Source organism: Myotis daubentonii, chromosome 5 (genome assembly GCF_963259705.1).
Source record: "Myotis daubentonii chromosome 5, mMyoDau2.1, whole genome shotgun sequence".
Taxonomy (NCBI): domain Eukaryota; kingdom Metazoa; phylum Chordata; class Mammalia; order Chiroptera; family Vespertilionidae; genus Myotis; species Myotis daubentonii.
Window position 1 is genome coordinate 56,102,092 of NC_081844.1, and position 24,712 is coordinate 56,126,803.

General features: G+C 45.0%; 1 protein-coding gene across 7 annotated transcripts in view; it reads right to left on the reverse strand.

Annotated features, from left to right (window-relative positions):
• The window catches only part of DCLK2 (doublecortin like kinase 2), a 139,022-nt gene extending 122,630 nt beyond the window's left edge, over positions 1-16,392 (reverse strand). For all 7 annotated transcript variants that reach the window (XR_009453025.1, XR_009453024.1, XM_059697875.1 and 4 more), the window contains exon 1: positions 15,472-16,392. Coding sequence is in view for 5 of the 7 variants with exons in the window: in XM_059697875.1 (XP_059553858.1) it covers positions 15,472-15,892 (421 nt within the window). In the remaining 2 variants the exon portion in view is untranslated. The remainder of the gene's footprint in view (positions 1-15,471) is intronic.
• Between the last annotated feature and the right edge of the window lie 8,320 nt (positions 16,393-24,712).

Consider the following 24,712-nt stretch of genomic DNA (forward strand, 5'->3'; position numbering starts at 1 on the left):
ACTTTGGTCAAAGCACCTCTGGAATCCACCGTCAACCCTGCCTTGTCTCATCCTTCCTGGATTAAACTGCGTGTATCAGGCCTCACCCCCTCATCTTCCACAGAGCTGCCACAGAAAGGTTTGTACAATGTGGATCTGATGTCTCCTGCCTGCTTCCTTGACTTGAGAACACAGGACAAAGTCCTCAGCACATCACACACTTCCAGCCTCATCTTCTGCCACTTTCTCACAGGTTCCCAAATTAGCACCACACCAGTGTATCTGCAATTTCCTTCCAATCTCACCATACCCTCTTAGTCTCATTCCTCCTTATTTACCTGAAACTAGTGGCCTGGTGCACAAAATTCATGCACATTAAAAGGGAATTAGAGGAAATATTTTAATATTGCTATTTGCCCTTTATAATAGAAGTGTCAGAGATGAAAGAAAATTAGTAAAATGTTTATGAAAATCTTCCTCCTGTCAGAGTCTGGGGCATGCCGTGGGACCCAGAGTCAAGTCCCCGCCCACCCATGCCCACCTCAAAATCGCACGAGACCCAGACCCGGTCGGCCCCACCCCAGTCAAGCCCTGTCGGGTGGAGGGTGCAGCCTCAGGTCCCCAGTCAAGCTCCACCGCATGGGGGGCGTGGCCTCAGGTCCCCCACCCCAGCCTGTAGCCATGCAGCCTCAGGTCCCTGCTGATCACTCGTTACGGCTCGTTATGGGAACCCCGCCTCTGCTGTGGGCACAGCCATCTTGTGACGGCTTGATGGAGTGAGGGTCAATTTGTATGTCACCTCTTTATTATACAGGATAACCTTCCTCCTCCTTTTACCTTACCTCTTTTTACAACCTGTCAAGATTTCTTGACACTGACAAGAAAGAAAAGCAGTAGAAACTTCACATACTGCTGGGAGGATTGACAACATACATAACATGGGACCCTGAAATCCACCCCAGGAAAGTATCCCAGAGAAATTAATGCACATGGGCACCAGAACATATATTATCTCTCTATATATACATACACATATGTGTATGCTCATAGAAGTATTTGTTCAATAGCCAAAGATGAGAATCAATTCACATTATCCAACCTAGATTACAGTGTGGTCATAACAGTAATGCAAATGAACAAACAAGCTATGTGGAACAATAGTGAGCAAAAGATGACAAAGGACTATATGCAGTAGGAGTCAATTTCTGTAGAGTTCAAAACAGATACCAGTTAATTGTTTTGATTAGGATGTCTTCATTGTAGCAAAAATATAAAGGAAAGCAAGAGTCAGGCTGCTGTTCCCCTGAAAGAGTTATAACGGGAAAGAGACCAAGGGAGAGTGTCTCAGATACTGGCATACATGGCTGGTAATCATGGAGATGCTCGCCTCATGGTAACTCAATAGGCTGTGCATGTATGTTTTATGAACTTTCTGTAGGTATCTAATCTAATAAAAGACAAATAGGGTAATTAACCATACCTCTGACACGCTTCCCATTGGCTAATCAGCAGGCTATGCAAATTAACTGCCAACCAAGATGGTGGCCGGCAGCCAGGCAGCTAAAGTGAACAGGAGGCTTGGTTGCCCTGGTGATGGAGGAAGCCAAGATTCCCCGCCTGCCGCCGCCGGTCTCTGAGCTGCACTCTAAGAAACAATTGCTGCAATTATAGAAGCTAAAAAACCCCAGATATCTGCTTTCAGCAGCGGAGGCCTCAGAGCTGGAGCTGCAACAGTGTTTCAATTATAGAAGCCAAACAAACCCCAGATACCTGCTTTCAGCAGCCAAGGCCTCAAGCTGGGGCCGGCTCTCAGCTCCAGTGACAGCCATAGAAGGTAAATAAATCCCAGAATTAAAAAAAAAAAAATTAAAAAAGGAGAGTTTGGGAGCTTCAGTCACCCACCAGACTGAAAACGGCCCTCAGCCCCTCACCCAGACTGGCCAGGCACCCCAGTGGGGACCCCCACCCTGAAGGGGGTGCGACCAGCTGCAAACAGCCATCATCCCCTCATCCAGGCTGGCCAGGCACTCAAGCGGGACCCCCACCCTGATCCGGGACACCCTTCAGGGCAAACCAGCTGGCCCCCACCTGTGCACCAGGCCTCTATCCTATATAGTAAAAGGGTAAAATGCTCTCACATGGGGAGCTCTGCTCAGCCACAAGCCAGGCTGATGGGTGCCAGTACAGCGGTGGTGGTGGGAGCCTCTCCTGCCTCCTCAGCAGCGCTAAGGATGTCCGACTGCAGTTTAGGTCTGCTCCCCGCTGGCAAGTGGACGTCCCCCAAGGGCTGCCGGGCTGCCAGAGGGATATCTGATTGCCATCTTGAGCCCAATCCCCTGGGGAGCAGCCCTAAGCCAGCAAGTGGTCATCCAGTGAGGGGTCCCAGACTGCGAGAGGGCACAGGCCAAGCTGAGGAACCCCGCCCCCCCGAGTGCACAAATTTTTGTGCAGTGGGCCTCTAGTCTATATATATATATATATATATATAAAAGCCTAAGCGACCGGAAGACCGGCCAGTAGCTATGACACACACTGACCACCAGGGGGCAGGTGCTCAATGCAGGAGCTGCCCCCTGGTGGTCAGTGCACTCCCACAGTAGGAACACCTCTCAACTGACAGACGGGTGCCAGACACCGGGCTCACACCTGGTGAGCATAGCCACGGCAGCACGAGCCTCTCCCATGGACACTCCCCCTCTGAGCTCGAGTGGTGGGCATAGCGCGCAGCCCGAGCTCGGGATCCTCCCCAGCCGCTTGCCTATCGTGCACTACTTTGTGCTGTGCTGTGCAGGATCAACACAGACAGCAGGCTGGAGCCCGACGAGCTGGCCGGTAAGGCCAGGCTGGGGTGGTGTGGAGGTCCACTGATCCCCGCAGGCCAGGCCGAGGGACCCCACCAGTGCACAAATCTGTGCATCGGGCCTCTAGTATGTTTCATAATTTTAAAGGAAAAATTTTAAAATTACATCATTCTTGAGCACTCTTGTACTGTGAGTTTTCGGTTTTCAATGTTAGTTTTGCATAATCACTTATTCTTTTCTTTAATCCTCAACTGAGGATATGTCTTAATTGATTTTTTTTTTTTTTAGCAAGAGAAGGGGAAGAGATGGGGTGGGAGAAGGGGAGAGAGAGAGAGAGAGAGAGAGAGAGAGAGAGAGAGAGAGAGAGAGAAACATCGATGTGAGAGATAAAACATCAATGGGTTGCCTCTCATTTGTGCCCTGACCAGGGATCAAACCCAAAACCTAGGTGTGTGCCCTGAATGGGAATTGAACCCGCAACCTTTTGATGTACAGGAAAATGCTCCAACCAACTGAGCCTCCAAGCCAGGACTTAAAATCATTTATTCTTTATCTGTCTCTTGCAGAGGTTATGAATAGGGAGTTTTTAAAAATCAGGTGACTATGTTTTATAGGTACAGATGTCCAGGCCTCGCCACAGTTCAACTGACCCAAAATCACTGACTGGAAAGCGGTACACTAAAACACAGAGGTACGGTTTTTAAATTTCACAGGTGAACGTGCAAACAATCCCTCATTGCAAACCATTGCCTGGAATAGCAGCTCCTTGAAAAAACTGACTGTGCCTTTTTCATACCACCCACATCTAGCACAGCATCTGGAATGTAATAAGCACTCAAAACATGTTTGTCAAAGTAATGACAAAAATACCTATTTGCAAAACAAACTGATTTGCATTACTTTTCCACAGCATAGCTGTTTACACACGATGACCTGGGAGGTTCAGGATCAGGCTCCTGAAAGATGTCATGCGTGGTCTGAGACACTTTTAGGTAATGCTAGTCCCACAAAAGGTGACCTACAGGAAAACAAGCAGGACATGAGGACTATCTAGTACCCACCAACATTCTTTTTCACTCCAAAGCATCAAGAGTCCAGGGTACCTTTTTAGTCCAACAGATGTAATGTCTCTTTCAATTAATGGTATATATATATATATATATATATGTATGTATTATAAATAGGTATATATTATATATACAGACATATAATACATAAGGTGTCCTCAAAAATGTATACACTTTGAATAATTAAAAAGGCAGTATTTATTAAAATATATTTCATTTTCAAAATTTAACCTTCAGCTGTTCAAGTGTGTATATATTTGGGGCGGCGCTCTATATATTCTCTATATCTATTTAATAGCTAAATCACAATAATCCCTCAACATTTAAAATGTCAAGTTACTGACAGAAATCACAAATAGCTACATGCAACCACATGCGGTTGGAAATTCAAAAACAGTATGTTTTAGCCTATTTTTCTATCAGTTCCTGTCAAGTCTCTCATCCACCTCTATTAAAATATCTACATTAGCCCTAACCGGTTTGGCTCAGTGGATAGAACATCGGCCTGTGGACCAAAAGGTCCTGGGTTCGATTCCAGTCAAGGTCATGTACCTTGGTTGCGGGCACATCCCCAGTAGGAGATATTTGCAGGAGGCAGCTGATCAATGTTTCTAACTCTCTATCCCTCTCCCTTCCTCTCTGTAAAAAATCAATAAAATATATTTTTAAAAAAATCTACATTAACTGTCTAACACCACTAGTAGTTTATAATTATAAACTATTTTGACATTCATGGCAGAAAAGTAGTTACGCAAAATTTAGACACTGAAACTATACTTAACTCTGGCAGTGACAGCAAGCACTGAACTTTGATGAAAAGGAAAACTTGTTTATGAGTGTATGGTACAAGGACTCTCAAGCTTAGAGAAACCCCCATCCAAAGATTTAAATATGTTAACATAGAAAAGGAAAGACAAAAAGACACTTCACATCTAGTGTCAGAAAAAAATGAAATTCTTTTCTAACTTCCAAAATGAAAAAAATGACAGAGGAATGTAACCAAGGAAAATAAAGCTGGATGTGTTGCATCTACAAGGCAATTTGATGTCCTTCATCAGTACAGCATCTGGGAGATTTTCCTACAGGTGGATTATAATGTGTGTATCTCCATTTAAAGCACATCAGAGAGAAGCCCCTACACCCAGCTGGTTAAGAAAAACACAGGATGCGGAAAAAGTCTGATTTATTACTCTGTGTAAACAACTTAAGTTTACTGCCTGAACTGTACAGTGCCCAGAATTTAAACTCATGGGGATCATTAGAGTAACACAGAGTTCATCTCTCTGGCCAGGAGGCTGTTTCCACTCTTCACTCATTTGCTGTGTCTCTGATCCAATGCTGTCACATTCACAAAATGAATATAATAGCCTTTCCTGCAGGGTAGAACTAAGGGCACAAAATAAGATCTTTCACCCCTAAGATCAATGCTCTTTCAATACATCTGATGGCAAGTGGCCAAAAGAAGTTCTCTCCCAAAGTCACATCCAACTTCACCATCTGTACCATCTACTGAGAAAGGGGCACAAAACCTACATCTGAGTATCTACAAAGAAGTATGTCCACAAATCCATTTTTCACCATTGAAATTTGAGGAGTTTAAGATTTTTAAAAAATATGTAAAAGGAAAACAAAAATTCTACTCATTAACCAAAAAGCCTTCAAGCTTGCTCACTGAAAAAGTACTAATTGTATCTAATCTCCTGGTAAGATGAAAACTACAGACCTGCTCCTCATATCTGAGCCAGCTGGATGCCACAATCAGCAAGAGCTCACCAGAGCGATTTTAACTCTGTGCTTATCCTATGTAATAAAAGCCTAGGTGGGGTCACGTGTGATGTCATCACAAGATGACTGTCACAAGATGCCACCACAAGATGGCTGGAAGGGGAGGGCAGTTGTGGATGATCAGGCTGGCAGGGAAGGGCAGTTGGGGGCGACCAGGCCTGCAGGGGAGGGCAGTTGGGGGTGACCAGGCCTGCAGGGGAGGGCAGTTGGGGGCAACCAGGCCTGCAGGGGAGCAGTTAGGCATCAATCAGGCCGACAGGGGAGTGGTTAGGAGGCAATCAGGCAAGCAGTTAGGAGCCAGCAGTTCCAGATTGTGAGAGGGATGTCCGACAGGGATCAGGCCTAAACAGGCAGTCAGACATCCCTCAATGGGTCCCAGACTGGAGAGGGTGCAGGCAGGCTGAGGTACACCCCACCCCCACCCCCATGCACGAATTTCGTGCACCGGGCCTCTAGTTTTGATGATAAGATTTAAAATGTTTATATCACCCAATTCTGGAACATCTGAACAACTGCTTCTGAACCAAGGACAGCCAGGCCACTCTGTCCACAGCCTCACCTCTTTTGGCATCAAGTGTTGTAACTCTGCTGTCAGTTAAGGAGGAAAAGTAGACTTAAGGAAAAGACGTGCACAGCAAGTTAAGGCCAGAGGACAGTTTTACTCTGCAGGAATGAAGGCTCATTAGCAGCGCAAAACTGACTCATCACTCAGCCATCTGAACTCAGCATTCAGCACCATGGTCACACTGGGAACAACAATTTAATTTGAGCAAGTAGTATCTGTAGCTTTATGTTGCTATTTTGCATTTTTATTGTGAATACCAATACAGTTTTATTGGTATTTCCATTATCAATTTGTTTGGGGTGTATTGGTGTATAAGACTATATGCATAAGTACACACCTACCTTTATATTTATAAATATTTAAGTAACAATTTAATTAAAGTAATGAAGGCAATAATGGGCTTCTGCAATTTGGCTGTTAGCTTTTTACAGTTTTCATTTTTTTAAGTATCCCAAACGTTGCTGAAATTTGAGAAACACTGCAATCATAAGGACATTGAGAAAGAGAGAGAGAGAGAGAGAGAGAGAGAGAGAGAGAGAGAAAGAGAGAGAGGGAGAGAGAGAGAGAGAGAGAGAGAGAGAAAGAGAGAGAGGGAGAGAGAGAGACCTTCAGGTCAAAATGTATCCCTCTAATAATATTTACAAATAAACTGTGGTATAAAGGATATAGGGTCAGTCCTTCAATTGCTCATAATCCAAGTGGAGGTAAAAGTTTCCTGGACAGAGTTTCCCCAACTTCTTGAGTCCTTTGTTAACACCGTTCCCCTTCATCCCTGAAACCTCACTGTGAGATCTAAGAGGAAGGCCTGGCCCCAGTTTTAAGTTAGTGACTGATGATGAGGATGGCTTGCAAAGCTTCAGGGCAAGTGATGAAGGACTCAGAAATCAGATGTGTGTCCAGAAAAGAGGTGTTTAGTGGGTAGGACAGAAGTGGAAATGGTGGAGGAAAGCATGAGCAGTTTCAAAACGCCCGAAGGGCTGCCATGCAGAAGCATGATGAGCCTTAGGGAGATCCACATGGTGGCTCTAGAATTACTGGGGCGGGGGTACAGGGCGGGGGAGCAGAGTTACAAGGACACAAATTTTGTTTTAAGATGCTGAGGACCACTACTATTTATCGAAGAGCCACTGCCCTCTAGGACTCTCTGCTCAGTGCTTTATTGTAAGATTCATGTGGAATCTTCTGGCTATTGGCCTTGACCACTAACCTAACAAGAGATGAGTTTACATTGGGCTATTTCTCAAGTTCTTTCTTGCACAGAGGCTTGATGAACATGAGTATAACCAGTAGTAAGTTTCCAACACTCCTTTTTTTATTTTCTTGATTTTTTAGCAGATGAGGCAAAATACTGTAATGTAAAAAGGCCAAGATGATGAGCAAGGGTATTGGGAAAGGGCACATCAGTCATTGCCTTTAAGAAATAAAGATCATGAATATCAGCACCAGGCTCAGAGTAAGCGCTCAATAAAGGCTCAGTGTTGTTTTTTCCTAAAGAAAAATTTAAAAATAGTCTGAAGTTTGCAAAACATACATAGTGAAGGAAGAGATAAATCAATGACCATACTTTAAAACATCCACTAGGATATATTTTGATTGCAGGTAATTATATTTTAATCAACATATAAACAAAAGGTAATATAGTAGATCATAATTATAGATGATTGTAGCCACTTTGTTTAAGATGTTAGTAAATGTTATAGTATAATCAAAAATACTTAAGTTGATCTCACAAACCACTATTTTCCCATACCTTTGGTCTATAAAGCAGCAGCTTCTGACAAATTACATAATCTAACTAGTTGACTGATTAACTAGTTGACTGATTTAATTTAGGCTGCAGAAGACGTGGCAAACAGAATAAAACACTGGATTATAGTAAAAATTAAAGCATGTTTTAAAGGATGAAAATTCTAGCCTTAAAATATTGGAACTTAAAAGGTATCTAACTGTATTAAAACTATACATGAAATAAATTTACTAAAGACAATGCTTAAGAATAAATGCAAAATATGAACAAAACTAAATATAAGCTATGTCAGAGAACTAACTCAAAGTAGACACTGAAAAATGTAGGGGCTTAGGATAATCCTGGGATTTAAACACACACACAAGTAATAAAAGTACGAGAATGTGCTTATGACAGATGTCTAAAGAGAAAAATCAAGTCAGGCATCTTAGAAGTAGTGAAAATTATACATTATTAAAATAGATTGCATTATTTTTCTTGAACAAAAACATTTATAAATCAAAATATGAAAGGGCAACAAATACTTCATTTTCACATGAACTTATTCTACTTCTGCAAATCTAGCTAACTGTCCAGCTAGCTGTTTTAACTGGAAAGATTTTTTAAATACCTATATCCACCTATTCCTACTATTTAAAATATCTTACTAGTACATATGGCACAAAAGTAACATTAATTATCAAACATCATGTGCCAGAAGTATGTGTTGCATGGGATAAAGAAATCAATGAGCCCGCACTGGGTTTGTAATTTTTCCTTTCCTCAGGGCATTCTATGAAGAAGACCCTTTTATAAGTTCTTGGGGGGTTCTAAGAACTTTAGCTAAACCTGAGTAACCACATCTGCTCAAAAGACCTGGCCAACTTTTATTTATTTTTATTGTTTTAAAATGGCTTTAATTTTTAGAGAGAAAGAATGGGAGAGGGATAGAGAGATTGAAATATCAATGATGAAAGAGATACATTGATCAGTTGCCTCTAGCACGCCCCTGACTAGGGATTGAGCCTGCAACGTGGGCATGTGTCCTGGTCAGGAATTGAACCCAGGACCTCTTGATTTATGGGCCGATGCTCAACCACTAAGCCACACCAGCCGGGCGACCTGACCAACTTTTAAAGAGGTACATGGAGCCAGACAGAGCCAGAAGAATTTCCCAAGATCACTGAACTTCAAAGGACAAAGGGGCTTTAGCAATTACCTAACTCACCTTTCATTTACTGGATGAGAAAACGGAGGTCAAGCAAGGGAGCTCTGCAGAACCAGAATGCAGAGACACTACCTTGCAGGTGTACAGAATGGTGTGTTTTATTCCAGGAACCATACAGGCAGCATCCTGACATTTATGTTTATGCTTACAGTGACTGCGGCACTACGGCAATCTAAAATTCCCAGCTCTAAATGATTAACATTGGGCTGCACAGTGATGGAGGTCTGGACTGCTGATTTATTATGACCTATGCAAACCTCAGGGGTCAAAATGGACCCCATTTCCCCACAGGTGGTAGAACACAGCAGAAGTTCAAAAGCCAGGGAGAAAGGCCTCAACTTCCAGCCCCACCTCTTAGGATTAGCGCAGGGGGGCAATTTCCTTATCCTCTCTGAGCCTCAGCTTCCTCATCTGTAAAACAGGGAAGACATCGCTGCCATTTTTCACAAGCTATTACAAGGTTAAATGTGAGGAAACACGTCAAGTCCCTCACACCGTGACTGCATATAAAACATCTAATACATAGCAGTAATGCCAAGAAGAAAAAGATTCTCTAATCCTTAGGGTAGTTGTTTATTTCATCAGAGGAGATAAAAACAGAAGTGGGATCATGAGCAGGTGGGGTGAGGAGAAAGAGAACTAGCTACGGGGTACAGACCTACAGCAACTCGCCTGGTCCTACCAGCAATGAAGGAAGCAGTTTGACCACCATTGCCCAAGGGAATTTCCCCTCACGGGACCATAAAATATCCATTTCTATATTTTAAAGCCCCGTAACATATTTATCTCTTCTTATAACTCTAGAGCAGGGGTCCTCAAACTGTGGCCCGCCGAAAACATTTATCCGGCCCGCTGGGTGTTTTTGCCGCCGCTGTGTGCATAGGAATTTGTTCATAGTTTTTTTTTTAAACTATAGTCCAGCCCTCCAACGGTCTGAGGGAGAGTGAACTGGCCCCTGTTTAAAAAGTTTGAGGACCCCTGCTCTAGAGTATCATTATGGCATACTCTAATCATATAAATGCTCTCCCAAATATTCCCTTTCTTTCCCCAACCCTTTAGAATTCTTTATTCTCCAAATTAAAATTTCTTTTCCCATTATCTCTGGGAAGAGTTTATTTGCTGCTGTATTATTGCACATCTGAATTCCCCTGTCTTAAGTAAATGAGATGAAAAGAAGAATCAAAGTTATAGAAGCAGGTTTTAGGCAAGAGGCATTCTCCCCGTAATTAGGACTGAGCACAGCACCTTTGATTTAACTGAAATGTAATCCAATTTTTCAAAATACCTATTTCCACATTTATATAGGAACAACCCTATCCAAATTTAATTCACAGAAAACTTCCCTTGACAGCCAGGGGAAATAAGATCATTTTCTGTATTATTTATTTGAAGTAAAATTTATTACTTATTTCTAAGTAATTATTTATTTAGAAATAAAGTAATTTTCTGGGCTATTTATTCAATGAATTTATTGCATGTCCAAGATCCCTGACCTCATGATGCTCTCAGTCTAATGCAAAAGACAGACCAATAAACCACTAACTGGAAAGATAAGTGGTATAATAGAGGCAAAGAAAAACGCTGTAAGGAGAGGGAAGAGTTATAAGCTTGACCTCAGGCCTTGGCTCCAACATCTGTTCCCCTGGGAAGCTTTTTTCATCATCCTGGCCAATGCTGCACTTTCGCTGGAAAGTGTGTGTGTGTGTGTGTGTGTGTGTGTGTGTGTGTGTGTGTGTGTACACATGTTTGCTATCTCTTTCCCTCTAACTGGGAGCATCTTGAGGGAAGAAACTGTACCCCCAGCACCTGAAACAACAAAAATATGCTCTTTATCAACAACTATTTGAGATCAACGTCCCCGAGGTGTGGGAAGAGATTCCCAGAGAGGTGATATGTGAAGCAGGTCTTAAAGAATCTCGTAGTCTGCCAGGCAGAGAAGGCTTTGCAGACCTAAGATTCAATGTTCAACTTCCATGTCCAATCATCATATATGCCTTTAATGCATACAGCTTTTGGCTTATTTTTGCAAATGTATCTTATAACTCACAGTGAGGAAAGAATGTAATCCCATAACAAGTTCCAAGAGCTAAGTTTCTATTATTACTATAAAAATCTACCATTCAAGGGGGGAAAATCCTATAATATGGGTTCTTAGAGACTTATTTTTACTTAAAACTCTCTCAGTAACTATACTTTAATTTAACACCTTCAAAGAAATTGACCAAGCCCAGCAGATCAATAAACTAGACTTAGTAGGAAAACCTCAGAAACTTAAGTACGTAATTTCTTTAGAACTTTACTTTTCTTAAATTCAAATTAATTCATGTGAATTTTCAAGTTAACTTGAAGAATGTAAGTATCACTTACCAAAATCATAAAAATTGCCTTGGCTGGGTGGCTCAGTTGGTTGGAGCATCATCCCAATCACCAAAAGGTTGCGGTTCAGTTCCCAGTCAGAGGTGCATGCAGGAGGCAATCAATGCCTCTCTCTCTCTCTCTCTCTCTCTCTCTCTCTCTCTCTCTCTCAAATTAATAAAAACATGCTCAGTAGGAATTATAAAAAAAAAAAATCACAAAATTCTCTCACATGCCAAAAAATTCAATCAGCTTATTTACTACTGCCTGAGGGGTAACAGGCCGAGATAACACAAAACGACATTTTACTTTTGGAATGGGAAAGGCAGAGACTGGTGGCTATTAATTATTTTGGCTCCTGGCAAACACTTCACCAGAGCTACACACCCACTCCCTGCTTGAGAGGAGGACAGCTAGACAGCTACAGCCTAGTCCGTTTTTTGGAAGGTTCTGAGTAGGGAAAGGCAACCCAGGCCCTCATCTACTCAGTAAGTAGCCAAACAGGTAGAGAAAGAGCGTGTCCTTTTAGTCCTGAAGGAATCTGACTTGGAGAGAGGATCTGCCAAACTTTCAACCTTTCCTTGAACAGAAAAGGACACTGAGGCCCAGGGAACTAGGTGAGTTTGTCTCAAATCCACAATCAGTAGAACCCAGGGATCTTCATTGGTCAGCCATCATTTCTACTATCCTTGGCCATCTCTCGTTAGCACATGAACATTTTACAAATACAGCCAAAATGTTCAGTAGGTGAGAACACTCATGGAACAGAGCTGAGACTTGGAGTTCTGACTCTTAATCTGGAACATGAGAACTTAAGAGTGAGTCATCAGGACAGCTTCCGTTATGTATCAGAGATGATACAAACTCGGCTGGCTCACAGCTTCACCCAACTCAGTCTCATTTTCCCCAATATTGATGGTTATGACAAACAGTCCTCCTCTGAGAGAAGGTTTTAAAGAATAAACAGGACTACGGAGATACCCAGCACCAACCAGTGAAATTAAGCTAGCAAGGTGAGGTACACCAATAGGCCTAGCGTAGCCTGCTGGCCAAGTGTAGCACAGGAGTGCCAGCCTACACCAGCACACTGTTTTTAGTTGCCAGAGACTCTCAACGTCAAGGGCAGAAAAAAAATCTGGGCCATGCAAATTTCTTTTGTTATCTGAGTTCAATGTGATTGGGGTTCTGAATGAGTGTTCATGCCATGGGCAGTCTTGAGCCATCACTTTCTCTATTCGTCACTGAAAATATTTTAGGAAAAACAATGTTTCCTAAACTACAAACTTCATGGGATAGAAGAGGCAGAGAGGAAGAGAGTCAACCATAATGGTGTAAAAATAATATTAGAGAATCTTGTAGTCAATTTTGACAGCATGGGCAATATTTACAGACCTATTTTTACTGATCAAATAAACTATAAGTTCTTCTGTGTGATAAATCTGAACACTGGAGCACACAATTTTAATTAAAAGTTAAACTATTTAAATTCTCTAATAATTGATATTAGAGCATAGATGGTTTTTTTTTTCTTAAAATCTCTCTTGCAACAGGGTACTCCACTCAATACTGGAATATTCAAGACTTAGACAAAGATCCATTGTCAGAGAGAATGCCTCTATGACAAAAGAAGTACACAAATTTTCTTCTTTTGCAGTAACTGAATACTGCTGGAAATAAGCGGTCAATTGGCTAGACTAGGAAAACATTTCTGTTGTGCAAATATTTGTTGCATCATTATTTATCATATGATGGTATAATTTGGACTCTATGGGTCTCATCCTCATGGGAAGAAAATGTTCCAACCCTTCCATGTACAGCTGAAACTACAGGTTGAGAATTAGACTCAGTGGACCATGTACTGCCTAGGCAATGACAAACTCAGTGTACAATATATGTTCTCATTAATTAATGTGCATAATGGTTATATTGACCAAATTCCCCCTATGATGATATTCATCTTTGGAGTACATTAATTTCATGTAGCAAATGTACAGTTAAAATTACTTCAGAGGAATGTACTAAAATCTTCAGACCACCCTAGGCACAGTATCCCAAGGGCATGCCAGTAATGGGTGTTTAATCCATAGGCATTGCCTTGATCTTTCCATGGGGCTGTTACTCCAGTGTTGGGCCAGTCAGTCAATCTGTTACTCAGTTTTGAAATATCTAGACAAATGTTGTTCTTACGTTTCTAACACCATAAAAATACGGAGTGATAAAAGCCTGTTTAACAGTGTATCTTTATTTTACATCTACTCCTCCAGTTGGCATCACCTCCTCAAGTAGCCTTTAAAACCAAAACACACAACTGACCAAGAGAATGTGTGAAGTCACTAACACACACACATAGGCTGAAGAGACAACTTAAGTTTGGCTGGGTCCTCATCTAGCCAGACAAGGGAAAACATCTGGCAACAGTGATCAAATAGAGAAACTCAACCACTTCAAGGACTCCTCAGTGTGGCCACATCAGTGTATGAGAGGTGAACTGTAGAAGAAAGAGCATCTACTGCAGGGATTGTGGGACAAGTCATGTTACTTTACTCATGTGTGTGTGTAAAATGGGCACAGTGCCTTCAGAACATAACATAAGAACAGGATGAAATGATAAGAAAAACAGTTGGCTCAAAGTTTAATTTCCTCTCCCTGCCAAGCAAATGTGCCATTTGCATGAAGAAAGATGCATGAGGGCAGACTGTATGTAAACATGCAGGCAGCAAATACGTGGGTTCCGTCTGATCTTTACAGGTGATATTTAGATCTGGCAAACCTTGTTTTATTGGCATTTCATTTTATTGTGCTTCACAGGTGTTGTGTTTCTTTACAAATTGAAGGCAGGACCCTCCACCAGCAAAAAGATTACAACTCACTTTATTGTACTCCTGGCTTTATTGTGGTGGCCTGGTACCGAACCTGCAATGTCTCCTAGGTATGCCTGTACTTACTTAGTAATGCTTTTTTTTTTCTTTAAAAGAAAAGAAGAGTAAGTATTGCAGGAATTCAAGGATGACACAACATACAACCAATCAGTCCCTTTGAGTGAAGCATGGTTGACACTTGAGTGAAGCAGTTGCCAAGCAACTTCTGATTCCAATGGCCTGTAACCATCATCCTAACTACTACTAGCTAATTTCAATAGAAGAGAGATTGACCTTGATTCACCTCATTACCAACCAAATGTAGAAAACCCTTTAGAACAGTGGTTTTCAACCTTAGCTGTACATTCGAATCACCTGTGGAGCTTTTACAACTCGGGATGCCCAGGCCACACCCCAAACCAATTACATCCTAACCTGGAAGGGGTTGCGGGGAGGGGAGGAGGGGGGTTAGGCACCTATATTTTTTAAAATCTCCAGTGACCCAAGATGCAGCCAAGGTTAAGAACAATTGCCTAGGATCACCCCTTCTGAGCTCATATAACTTCTGCTGGGAGTCCAACCAGGAAAGCCAACCTAGAGCTTTTCACAACACAACCTTCTGAATAGAGCAGATACAACAGGGTCCCTCCCACAGGCTGGCACCACAGGTGTCTCCCCTGAGGTCCACACACAGGGGGCTGAGCAAACAGCTTATTAGCTAAAGGGTTACCCAGATCCTCACTGGGGAGCCACCTTTTCAAATAGTTTGCAATTAAAAAACAAGTTCGCCAATTTTAAGAGATGAAACCGAAGTCCAAAGCCCTTTAGGATGTTTTCTTTGTTTTGTTCTTTATATATATATATATATATATAAAGCAAATCTCTTGGGAAGGACAATCAGAGGATAGCGCGCTCCACACAGAGCTTAAGGAAAAGCAGAGATAACGTACAATTCCCGTGGCCTAGAAGACACCCCGTAGGCTCCCTCCCCCCACCCCCCATCCCCCACCCCCCACTACCGCGTGGGGTAAGGGTGTGCGCGCGCGCGGGCCCGCGGCCACTGCACCTGCTGGGGCGCACCTGCTGCGCTGGGCCCTCCCCTCCTACCTTCCAGCAGCTCGTCCAGGCTGGTGACCTTCCTGCTGCCGTCGATGGTGTAGATGGTGCGGACGCCCTGGGGCAGGTTCACGTTGTCTGACAGGGAGCGGGTGAGCTCCATGAGCAGCGCATCGAAAGACCGGAAGCGGTCGCTGGAGATGGCAAACACCAGGCCCTTGAAGTAGCGGTCCCCATTCCGGTAGAAGCGCGCCTTCTTGGCCTTCTTCTCGGAGCTCAGGGCCTGCAGGGTCCGCGTGCGGTAGAAGCTACAGTGGGCACTGTGGGCCGGGCTGGGGATGAGCCCGTTCCCCTTGGGGCCCGAGCTGCTGCTGCCCCCAGACGAGCTGGGCGCCCCTCTCCGCGACCCGGGCCGCGGCCTTTTGTCCCGTTCCTCAAAGTGCTCCAGCTCAATGCTCCTGGTGCTGGCCATCGCGGCGGCTCCGAGGGCTCCCCGCAAACAAACGTCCCAGCCAAAGCCTGCAGGTAGCCCAGCGCCCACGCGAGAACCAACTCCGAAACGCCTGGCCGCGAGGGGCCTTTATAGCGCCGGGACACCTGGCTCTGGCATCCCGCCCTCTCCTCGCAGGTGGAGCCGCGGAGGCGCCGGCCCTCCCGCGTCCTCCTATAAGCGGCCGCAGCGTCCAGCAGCCGGGCTCATTGTCCAGCGCGGCTAGCTCGGTCCCTCCCGCCCGCCGGGGAGCCCCACGCCCCCACCAAGCGCCTCCTCTACCCAGCCCCGCCTCACAACTCCCGCTGGGGAGTCGGCCGAGAGCTGCGCAGACGGGCAGCCCCAGGCTCGCCCCGGGCCCGCGGGCGCACACAAAGCTCGGGCGCCCGGTGCGGCTCGCATCCGCCGGCGGCTGCCCGGAGCGCTGCGGGGAAGGAAGGAAGAGGAGGGGGAGGGGCTGGGAGCGTGGGAGCGGCGCCGCGGGCCCGCCCACGAGCCCGGCCCGGGGCGCCGGAGTGGAGCCTCGGCCGCGCGGGTGCCCTGGCCCAGCGGGAGGGTCGGCGCGCGCTGGCTGCGCCTGGAGGGCCTGGCGGGTGCCTTCCTCCCCCTGAGCCCGGCCCTAGCGGGAAATAAAGCAGCCCGCCGTCCCCGCCGCAGGCCGGCCCTGCCCACCGGCGAGCATCCGCGCGCGGCCCCACCAAGCCACCAGCGCGGCCCGCTCTCAGGGCCGGCGGAGCTTTCGGCCCCCAAGGGGTGCCAAAACCCCGGAGGGGGGTGCGAGGCGAGAGGAGGGGGTCGGACCGGTCGGCGCGGAGGGGCTGCAGTGCGGGAGGAGCGGCTCCCCCTGGGTCCTAGGCAGCCCGGTTCATCTGACAGCTACAAGCCCGCGCACACACGCGCCAATGGGCGCAGCCGCGGCATGCGCTCCTCCGCCTGGGAAATGTGTACGCACAGGCAAAAAAAAAAAAAAAAAAAAAAAACCCACAAAGGAAGGAGATTCAAGGGCAGGGATCACATCTCTCAGCCAGCCTCCAAAAGAGGAATCCAGGACAAATTAGGCAAGACATTTGAAATATGGCACTGAGTTAGGGCACACATTTCAATTTTTAAAGGATTTGGAGCTTTATTTAGACATTCTTTGGTAGAACAGCCTCCACAATTTCCACTGGAGGTTCACTAACTTGGCACATTCAGCGACTTAGAGTGCATGAATGATCAGAAGTTATTGGTTTTTGAGGGGTTTATTTAACCTACAAATACTTATTAAGAGCATGCTGTGTGCCAGGTATTGTGTTTCCGTCATTGGGGATGCATTAGTAAAAATAAAATAAAAAATTTAGAAACCTTCAATCCCTAGTCCCTGCACTCTCCTCCCCCACCTCTTACATTCAGATGGTACTTAGTGTTGCCAATTTGAGCTATTTACTACATAGTGGTTTGAACATTTGTAAGCACCCATCATATTGGAAATCTTGATTTAGTAGTGTCTGGTCAACAGTAAAGCATATTTTCCAAAGGCTTGTGAGAATCTTAGTTACCAACCTTTTGCCATCCAGGAACGATGAAACTAAAAAGTGTTTGGTTGTATTCTGATATGTGTGTATACTACCCTGAAACCTTGGATTATTCAGCACCTAGTTCTGAGTCGCCCTAGACAGCGAATCCAAACTGACTTGTACCCATTGTTCCTTCAGGGCAGTTTCAGGAACATACTTGGGCATACCTGACTTCTAGAACCAGGACTGGAGCCTGCTGGGAAGTCAGAGCTGATCTGAGACTTCAATGTAATTTTTTGAGGGGGGAAAATTCTGATAATTAGAGCCACAGCCATGATAGACCTCAACCCAAACCAATTAATTCAGCATTTCTGGGGATGAGCTTCTCCAATAATTTTTTTAAAGGGCTTGTAATGTACAACTAGGGTTTCCATTAGGAGTCAAATCAGGGCGTCTTCTCAAACTTAGATGCTCTTACATGTACTGGGGGTATCTCATAAAATACAGATTCTGATTCGGGCCTGGGGTAGATTTTGTAATTCTGTATTTCTAACAAGTTCCCAGATAATGCCAATACTGCTGGTCTTGGTACAACACTTTGAGACACAAGGAACTAAAGGGCAAATTCCTTGAGATAAGGCCTCATTAAGTAGTAGTGACCACAGAAGCGATCAACTTTGTAAATGCCCTAAAAGGGGTGTATTCATTTGTTTTGCTATTAGTATTTCTTGGGGGAGAAAAAGAGTTTGTAATACATTGCTGAAGTAATAAATGATCCCAAACTTAGTGATTTTCAACAATAAACGTGTACTATCTCAGCAGTTTCCGTGGGTCAGGAATCTAGAAACAGCTTTCCTCAAGGTCTTATGAGATTGGAATTGCCGGGAGCCGGTCCATCCTTGCTGTTTCAAGGGACCTGGCATATATGGCATACGGCTCTTAATATGTTTGCTCACCAGCCGGTCCATCCTTGCTGTTTCAAGGGACCTGGCATATATGGCATACGGCTCTTAATATGTTTGCTCACCTTCTTGGTGCTGTGTTTTAACCAAAGTCACCTCTCCGAGAAAGGTTGAATCCCCAGGTAGGGATTTTCCCCTGAAGTTAGGGAGGGAATAAAACCCCTCAACTAAGTGCCAGGCGGGTAATTAATCCCTTTAACTACGAACAATCATGCTTAAACTACATAATCTTTTCTCCCTGGAATGGAGATAAGAAACGCCCTAACCTTTGTAATAGAGATTGATAGGATTGAATCAACTGGTATAAATACAGTTGTAACAAGACAGAAACACTCAGAACTCAGAACAGAATCAAGAAGACAGAACCTACACGGAGCCTAGAGACAGAAGAACTTCGCTGGAGAGAGCATGCCGGAGGATCCTGGAGAGGGACTGGCCTCGGAGCCTAGAGACAGAGCCTAGCGGGAGAACATGGCAAGGGATCCTGGACTGAACCTGACTACAGAGATTGGCAGGAGAACCTGACTGGAACCTGGACACTGAACCTGACTGGAGAGCCTGGACAGAACCTGGCTGGAGAACCTAGGGAGGGAACATGGCTACAGAACCTCACTGGAGATCCGAAGCAGAACCTCTCTGGAGATCCAGACCAGAACTTGGCTGGAGATCCTGGCTAGAGATCCTGGCTAGGCTGCTGATCAACTGAACGCTGTCTCCGTGCCCTTCCTTCTTCGCCGACTCCGTCCACACCTTTGGGGACCCCTGGACCCGCTGGGGCCGGACCCCGGCATGGAATCAGATGATGACGGGGCTGCATTCATCTGAAGATTTGACTGGAGCTGTAAGATCCTCTTCCAAGATGGCTCACTCACACGGATGTTGGGAGGAGATCTCATTTCCCAGCCATGAGGATCTCTCTAGAACAGCCGTGGGCAAACTACGGCCTGCAGGCCGGATCCGGCCTGTTTGAAATGAATAAAACTAAAAAAAAAAAAGACCGTACCCTTTTATGTAATGACTAGAGGCCCGGTGCACAAAAATTTGTGCACTCAGGGTTGGGAGAGGAGGTCCCTCAGCCTGGCCTGTGCCCTTTCACAGTCTGGGACCCATCAGGAGATAAGGACCTGCTGGTTTAGGCCTGCTCCTGGGTGGCAGAGGGCAGGCCTAATCCTAGGTGTAACCCCTGGTCGGGCTCAGAGCAGGGCCCATTGGGGAGTTGGGGCCCTGCCTCCTGTCATGCACAGAGCAGGGCGGATTGGGAGGTTGCGATGCCACCCTCAGTCACGCTCAGGGTAGGGCCAATTGGGGGGTTGGGGCACCACCCCCTGTCACACTCAAGGCAGGGTCCATAGGGAGGTTGCAGCGCCACTCCTGTCATGCACAGAGCAGGGCCGATCAGAGGGTTGGGGCTCCGCACCCTGTCACACTGATCCCGGTGCTGGGAAGCCTCGCTGCTCCGCTGATCCCAGGGCCAGGACGCCTCTCCACTCCCCTGATCCCTGGCCCGGAGGCCTCTCAGCTCCGCTGATCACCGGGGCGGGAGGCCTCTCAGCTCCGCTGATCGCGGGGCCTCCGACTCCGCTGATCACGGGGCCGGGAGGCCTCTGGACTCCGCTGATCACCGGGGCTGGGAGGCCTCTCGGCTGATCACCGGGCCGGGAGGCCTCTCGGCTCCGCTGATCACCGGGGCGGGAGGCCTCTCGGCTCCGCTGATCACGGGGCCGGGAGGCCTCTGGACTCCGCTGATCACCGGGGCTGGGAGGCCTCTCGGCTGATCACCGGGCCGGGAGGCCTCTCGGCTCCGCTGATCACCGGGGCGGGAGGCCTCTCGGCTCCGCTGATCACCGGGGCCGGGAGGCCTCTGGGCTCCGCTGATCACCGGGGCCGGGAGGCCTCTCGGCTCCGCTGATCGCAGGCCCTGAGGCCTCTCTGCCCTGCTGCTTCAGGGCTGTTTGGCTTCGCTCCGCTTGGAGCCTGAGTATGCAAATTAACCGCCATCTTTTAGCTTCTATAATTGAAACATTGTATCTTTTGGAGTTGTTGCTTCAGGAGCTCAGAGCCCCGCAGCTGCGGGGATCCTTGACTTTCTCCATCGCTGGGGCAACCAAGCCTCCTATTCTCAGCTGCCTGGCTGCCAGCCGCCATCTTGGCTGACAGTTAATTTGCATATCTCGCTGATTAGCCAATGAAAAAGGTATCGGTTGTACGCCAATTACCATTTTTCTCTTTTATTAGTATAGGATGTTTACTTTGAATTTATATTAGTTCACACAAACACTCCATCCATGCTTTTGTTCCGGCCCTCCGGTCCAGTTTAAGAACCCTTTGTGGCCCTCAAGTCAAAAAGTTTGCCCACCCCTGCTCTAGAATCTCTTAAGTGTTATCACTTTCTCCAGAGCAAGCATCCAAGAGAGAACATGGTGAAATTCATGTCTCTCATGATGTAGCCTTGGAAGTTATACAATGTCATTCCCCCAATATCTTTAAAGTTACAGGTAAATCCAATTCAATGTGGGAGGAGACTATGCAAGGGCATGACCACCAGGAGTCAGGAATCATTGGTGCCATCTTGCAGGCAGGTAGCACAGGCTTCCATCATTAAACCTTTAGGCTTCGATCATTCAGTTTAAGACACTGACATAAACACATTTTCCCATTCAAAAATCCTTGATGAAAGATTTTGCCCTTTTAAAATAGTGAATACAATCTATAATAATAAAAGTATACTATGCTAATTAGACCAGACAGCCAAATGATCTTCTGGACCAGTGGTCCTCAACCTTCCTAATGCCACGACCCTTTAATACAGTTCCTCATGTTGCAGTGACCCCCAACCATAAAATTATTTTTGTTGCTACTTCATAACTGTAATTTTGCTACTGTTATGAATCGTAATGTAAATATCTGATATGCTATATGTGTTTTCTGATGGTCACAACCCACAGGTTGAAAACTGCTCTCTGACGACGAAGCCGCAGCAGCAGGGGGCCAAGGCAGAGGCAGTTAGGGGCATCAGGCAGGCAGGCGAGTGGTTAGGGATGATCAGGAAGGCAGGCAGAGGGGTTAGGGGGGATCAGGCGGGCGAGTGGTTAAGGGGCTATGAGGCAGGCAGGCAAGCAGTTAGGAGCCAGTGGTCCCAGATTGCGAGAGGGACGTCCGAGGGTTCCCAGGTTGCAAGAGGGTGCAGGCTGGGCTGAGGGCCCGCTCGCCCCTGCACAAATTTTGTGCACCAGGCCTCTAGTCTATAATAATAAAAGCATAATATGCTAATTAGACCAGACAACCTTCTCGATGAAGCCGGGGCTGCAAGGGAAGTCCCAGTCCCATGTGCCAGAGGAAAGCCAGTGCCAGCAGCCCGGGGAGGGAAGGCCTACTCTTGCACACATTTCATGCATTGAGCCTCTAGTGATATAATATGTCAGTATTTTGACATTATTCCCTAACATTATATCCCCAAGTTAAATAAAGATTACTGCTTTTAAAGAGGGGTAGAGAAAGAAGAGAAAGCTGTTATTTAGTTAAAAAATATTTTGCTCCTGCTCTTTGCATTAATCTGTTTGAAGAATTTTACCCTTGAAGCTCATATAAGAATTAAGATATAATCACTTGTCATGAGATATTTCCTTAGTGAATATAGTACATAGCAAGACCCAGCTGGCAAAAATTTGAAGATTTATTGAGGTGGAAAAAAATAGTTTAACATTACAATTCTAATGCAAACAAAATTTGGGGGCTCTAGGTAGGCAACTATTAATTAATTTGGGTTACTCCATGATTTAAAATTCTCCCCTTGTAAGAAGTTGCAGAATTTGCTGAGTAAAATGTTTGAACTACCATTTCCTTTGTTGAGATACCCCTTTTGTCCTGACCAAGAAAGAGTATCTGATTTCTAATCATTTGTTCTTCCAGAGATGGCCTAATTCTCCATGCGGTTGCAAAGTCTACCAACTCTGTCTGCCAGGTCCTGATGTAAAAAGGCTTCATTAGCAGTCCCTGACCCTGATTCTTCACCACAGAAAATTCTTGATTTTAGCTCTCTGTGGGCTGTGAATTTTCTATACCTTTTTCTAACCCCTCTTAACCACACACAGAGTACTTTAGAAATGGCTTCAGTCCTATGCTACAGAGAATCCAAGAATTTCAACTCAAAATCTCTTTTCCATTTTTTTTTTTTGCAGGATTAGAAATGACTTCTTTCAGTTCTTGATATGCAATCATTTTAAATTTCACATCCAGTGGCTGTGAACATTTTGTTGGTGATACCCAAAAAGGGGCTTCTCAAACCCATGTGAGCAGAAAAAGTCAACCAAACACGAAGGAGAAGTCAGCAGTGTCTTGTTCTCTACACTCCTCTTTGGCTCACACAGATTAGCAATACCGTTTCAGAGCTGCCTTTACCCAAGTGGTAACTGCCTCTAACTTGCTCACTTCCCCCACCTCCACCTTGACAAAGAAACATAATGCAAATTTCTATTTAGTATAATTTATTTAAATGAGATTTTATTACAGATGTACTTCCTTGTGGATATTTACATAAGGAAACTTGCCTTGAATATCTCCTGGCTTTGCTTCATGCTACTTTATTTCTCAAATGCATTGGCAAATCTTTAATTTTGGCCAAAAACTCCTGCTTTTAAAGGTAGTTTTCCAGTGACTCCACTATTTATTACATAAAGGATGCTGACAAACCTTTTAGTCTGCACTGTGCTGAGACTTTCTGCTGCCTCATGTTTTCATCATTCCTGTTCACGATGTGCCAAGCATTTCTCCCAGAAGCCAAAGTGATGAAACAACTATTTTTCAGTGAAAGGGCCTGGTGACTAGGAACTTGAATTTTTGAAATTGAGCATTATTTTTTATAGTATTGTCTTTAATGATTATAAATTCTAGTGTGTTCTGTCAAGCTTTAGTGGGGAAAGGGCATAAAGCAAAACTGTTCAGAAAGAGACTCTCCACCCTACCCTATAACCTGTACCCAAACTGGAAGAAGTTTCCGACAAACTGGTCTCTCATCTGCTGTTGCACCTTGGGAGCTTTGCTGTCCTTTGCAGCCATGATTCTTATAGCACTTTACAAATATATTGATGACTTCTTTGGAAATATATAGGAGTGTTTTTGTTATTCATGGGGGACCCTGATAGTTTAGGCTAATGAGGTGGCTGTTGGGCCCCTGGTTTATTCTAAGGCCATGACATGTGATTAAAGGATTAAGGATTTGAGCCTTTATAGAGAGGTGGGGGGCTAGAGGTGGAGTTCAATTAGATGGCTAATGATTCAATCAACTATCTATAATAATAAAAGCTTAATATGCTAAGTAGACCAGTTGTCCTTTCTGATGAAGCCAGGGCTGAGAGGGAAGCCCAGGTCCCAGGTGCCAGAGGGAAGCTGGTGCTGGCAGCCGGGGGAAGAAAGGCTTACTCTTGCATGAATTTCATGCATTGGGCCTCTAGTACCTATATATGAAGGGATGATTAAAACTACCTTTTCAGTTCAGAACATTTAAATTACTGGGAAGCCTTTAAAAAATTCAAGCTTCTTTCTTTCTTTTTTTCTTTTTTTTAAATTTTTTAAAATTTTTTTAATTATTATTTATTTATTTATTATTGCTTAAAGTATTACAAAGAGTATTACATATGTCTCCTTTTTTCCCCCCCGCCCTTGACAATCCCCTGACCTCCCCTACCCCCCAGTGTCTTATGTCCATTGGTTATGCTTATATGCAGCTCCTAGGGCATTGGAAACTAAAGAGAAAATAAACAAATGGGACTACATCAAAATAAAAAGCTTCTGCACAGCAAAAGAAACCATCAACAAAACAACAAGAAAACCCACTGTGTGGGAAAACATATTTGCCAATGTCATATCTGATAAGGGCCTAATCTCCAAAATTTATAGGGAACTCATACAACTTAACAAAAGGAAGATAAACAATCCAATCAAAAAATGGGCAAAGGACCTAAATAGACACCTTTCAAAAGAGGACATTCAGAAAGCCAAGAGACATATGAAAACATGCTCAAAGTCACTAATCATCCGAGAGATGCAAATCAAAACAACAATGAGGTACCACCTCACACCTGTCAGACTGGCTATCATCAACAAATCAACAAACGACAAGTGCTGGAGAGGATGTGGAGATAAAGGAACACTTGTGCACTGCTGGTGGGAATGCAGACTGGTGCAGTCACTATGGAAGACGGTATGGAGTTTCCTCAAAAAACTACAAATGGAACTCCCATTTGACCCTGTGATCCCACTTCTAGGAATATATCCCAGGAAACCAGAAACACCAGTCAGAAAGGATATATGCAGCCTTATGTTCATAGCAGCACAATTCACCATAG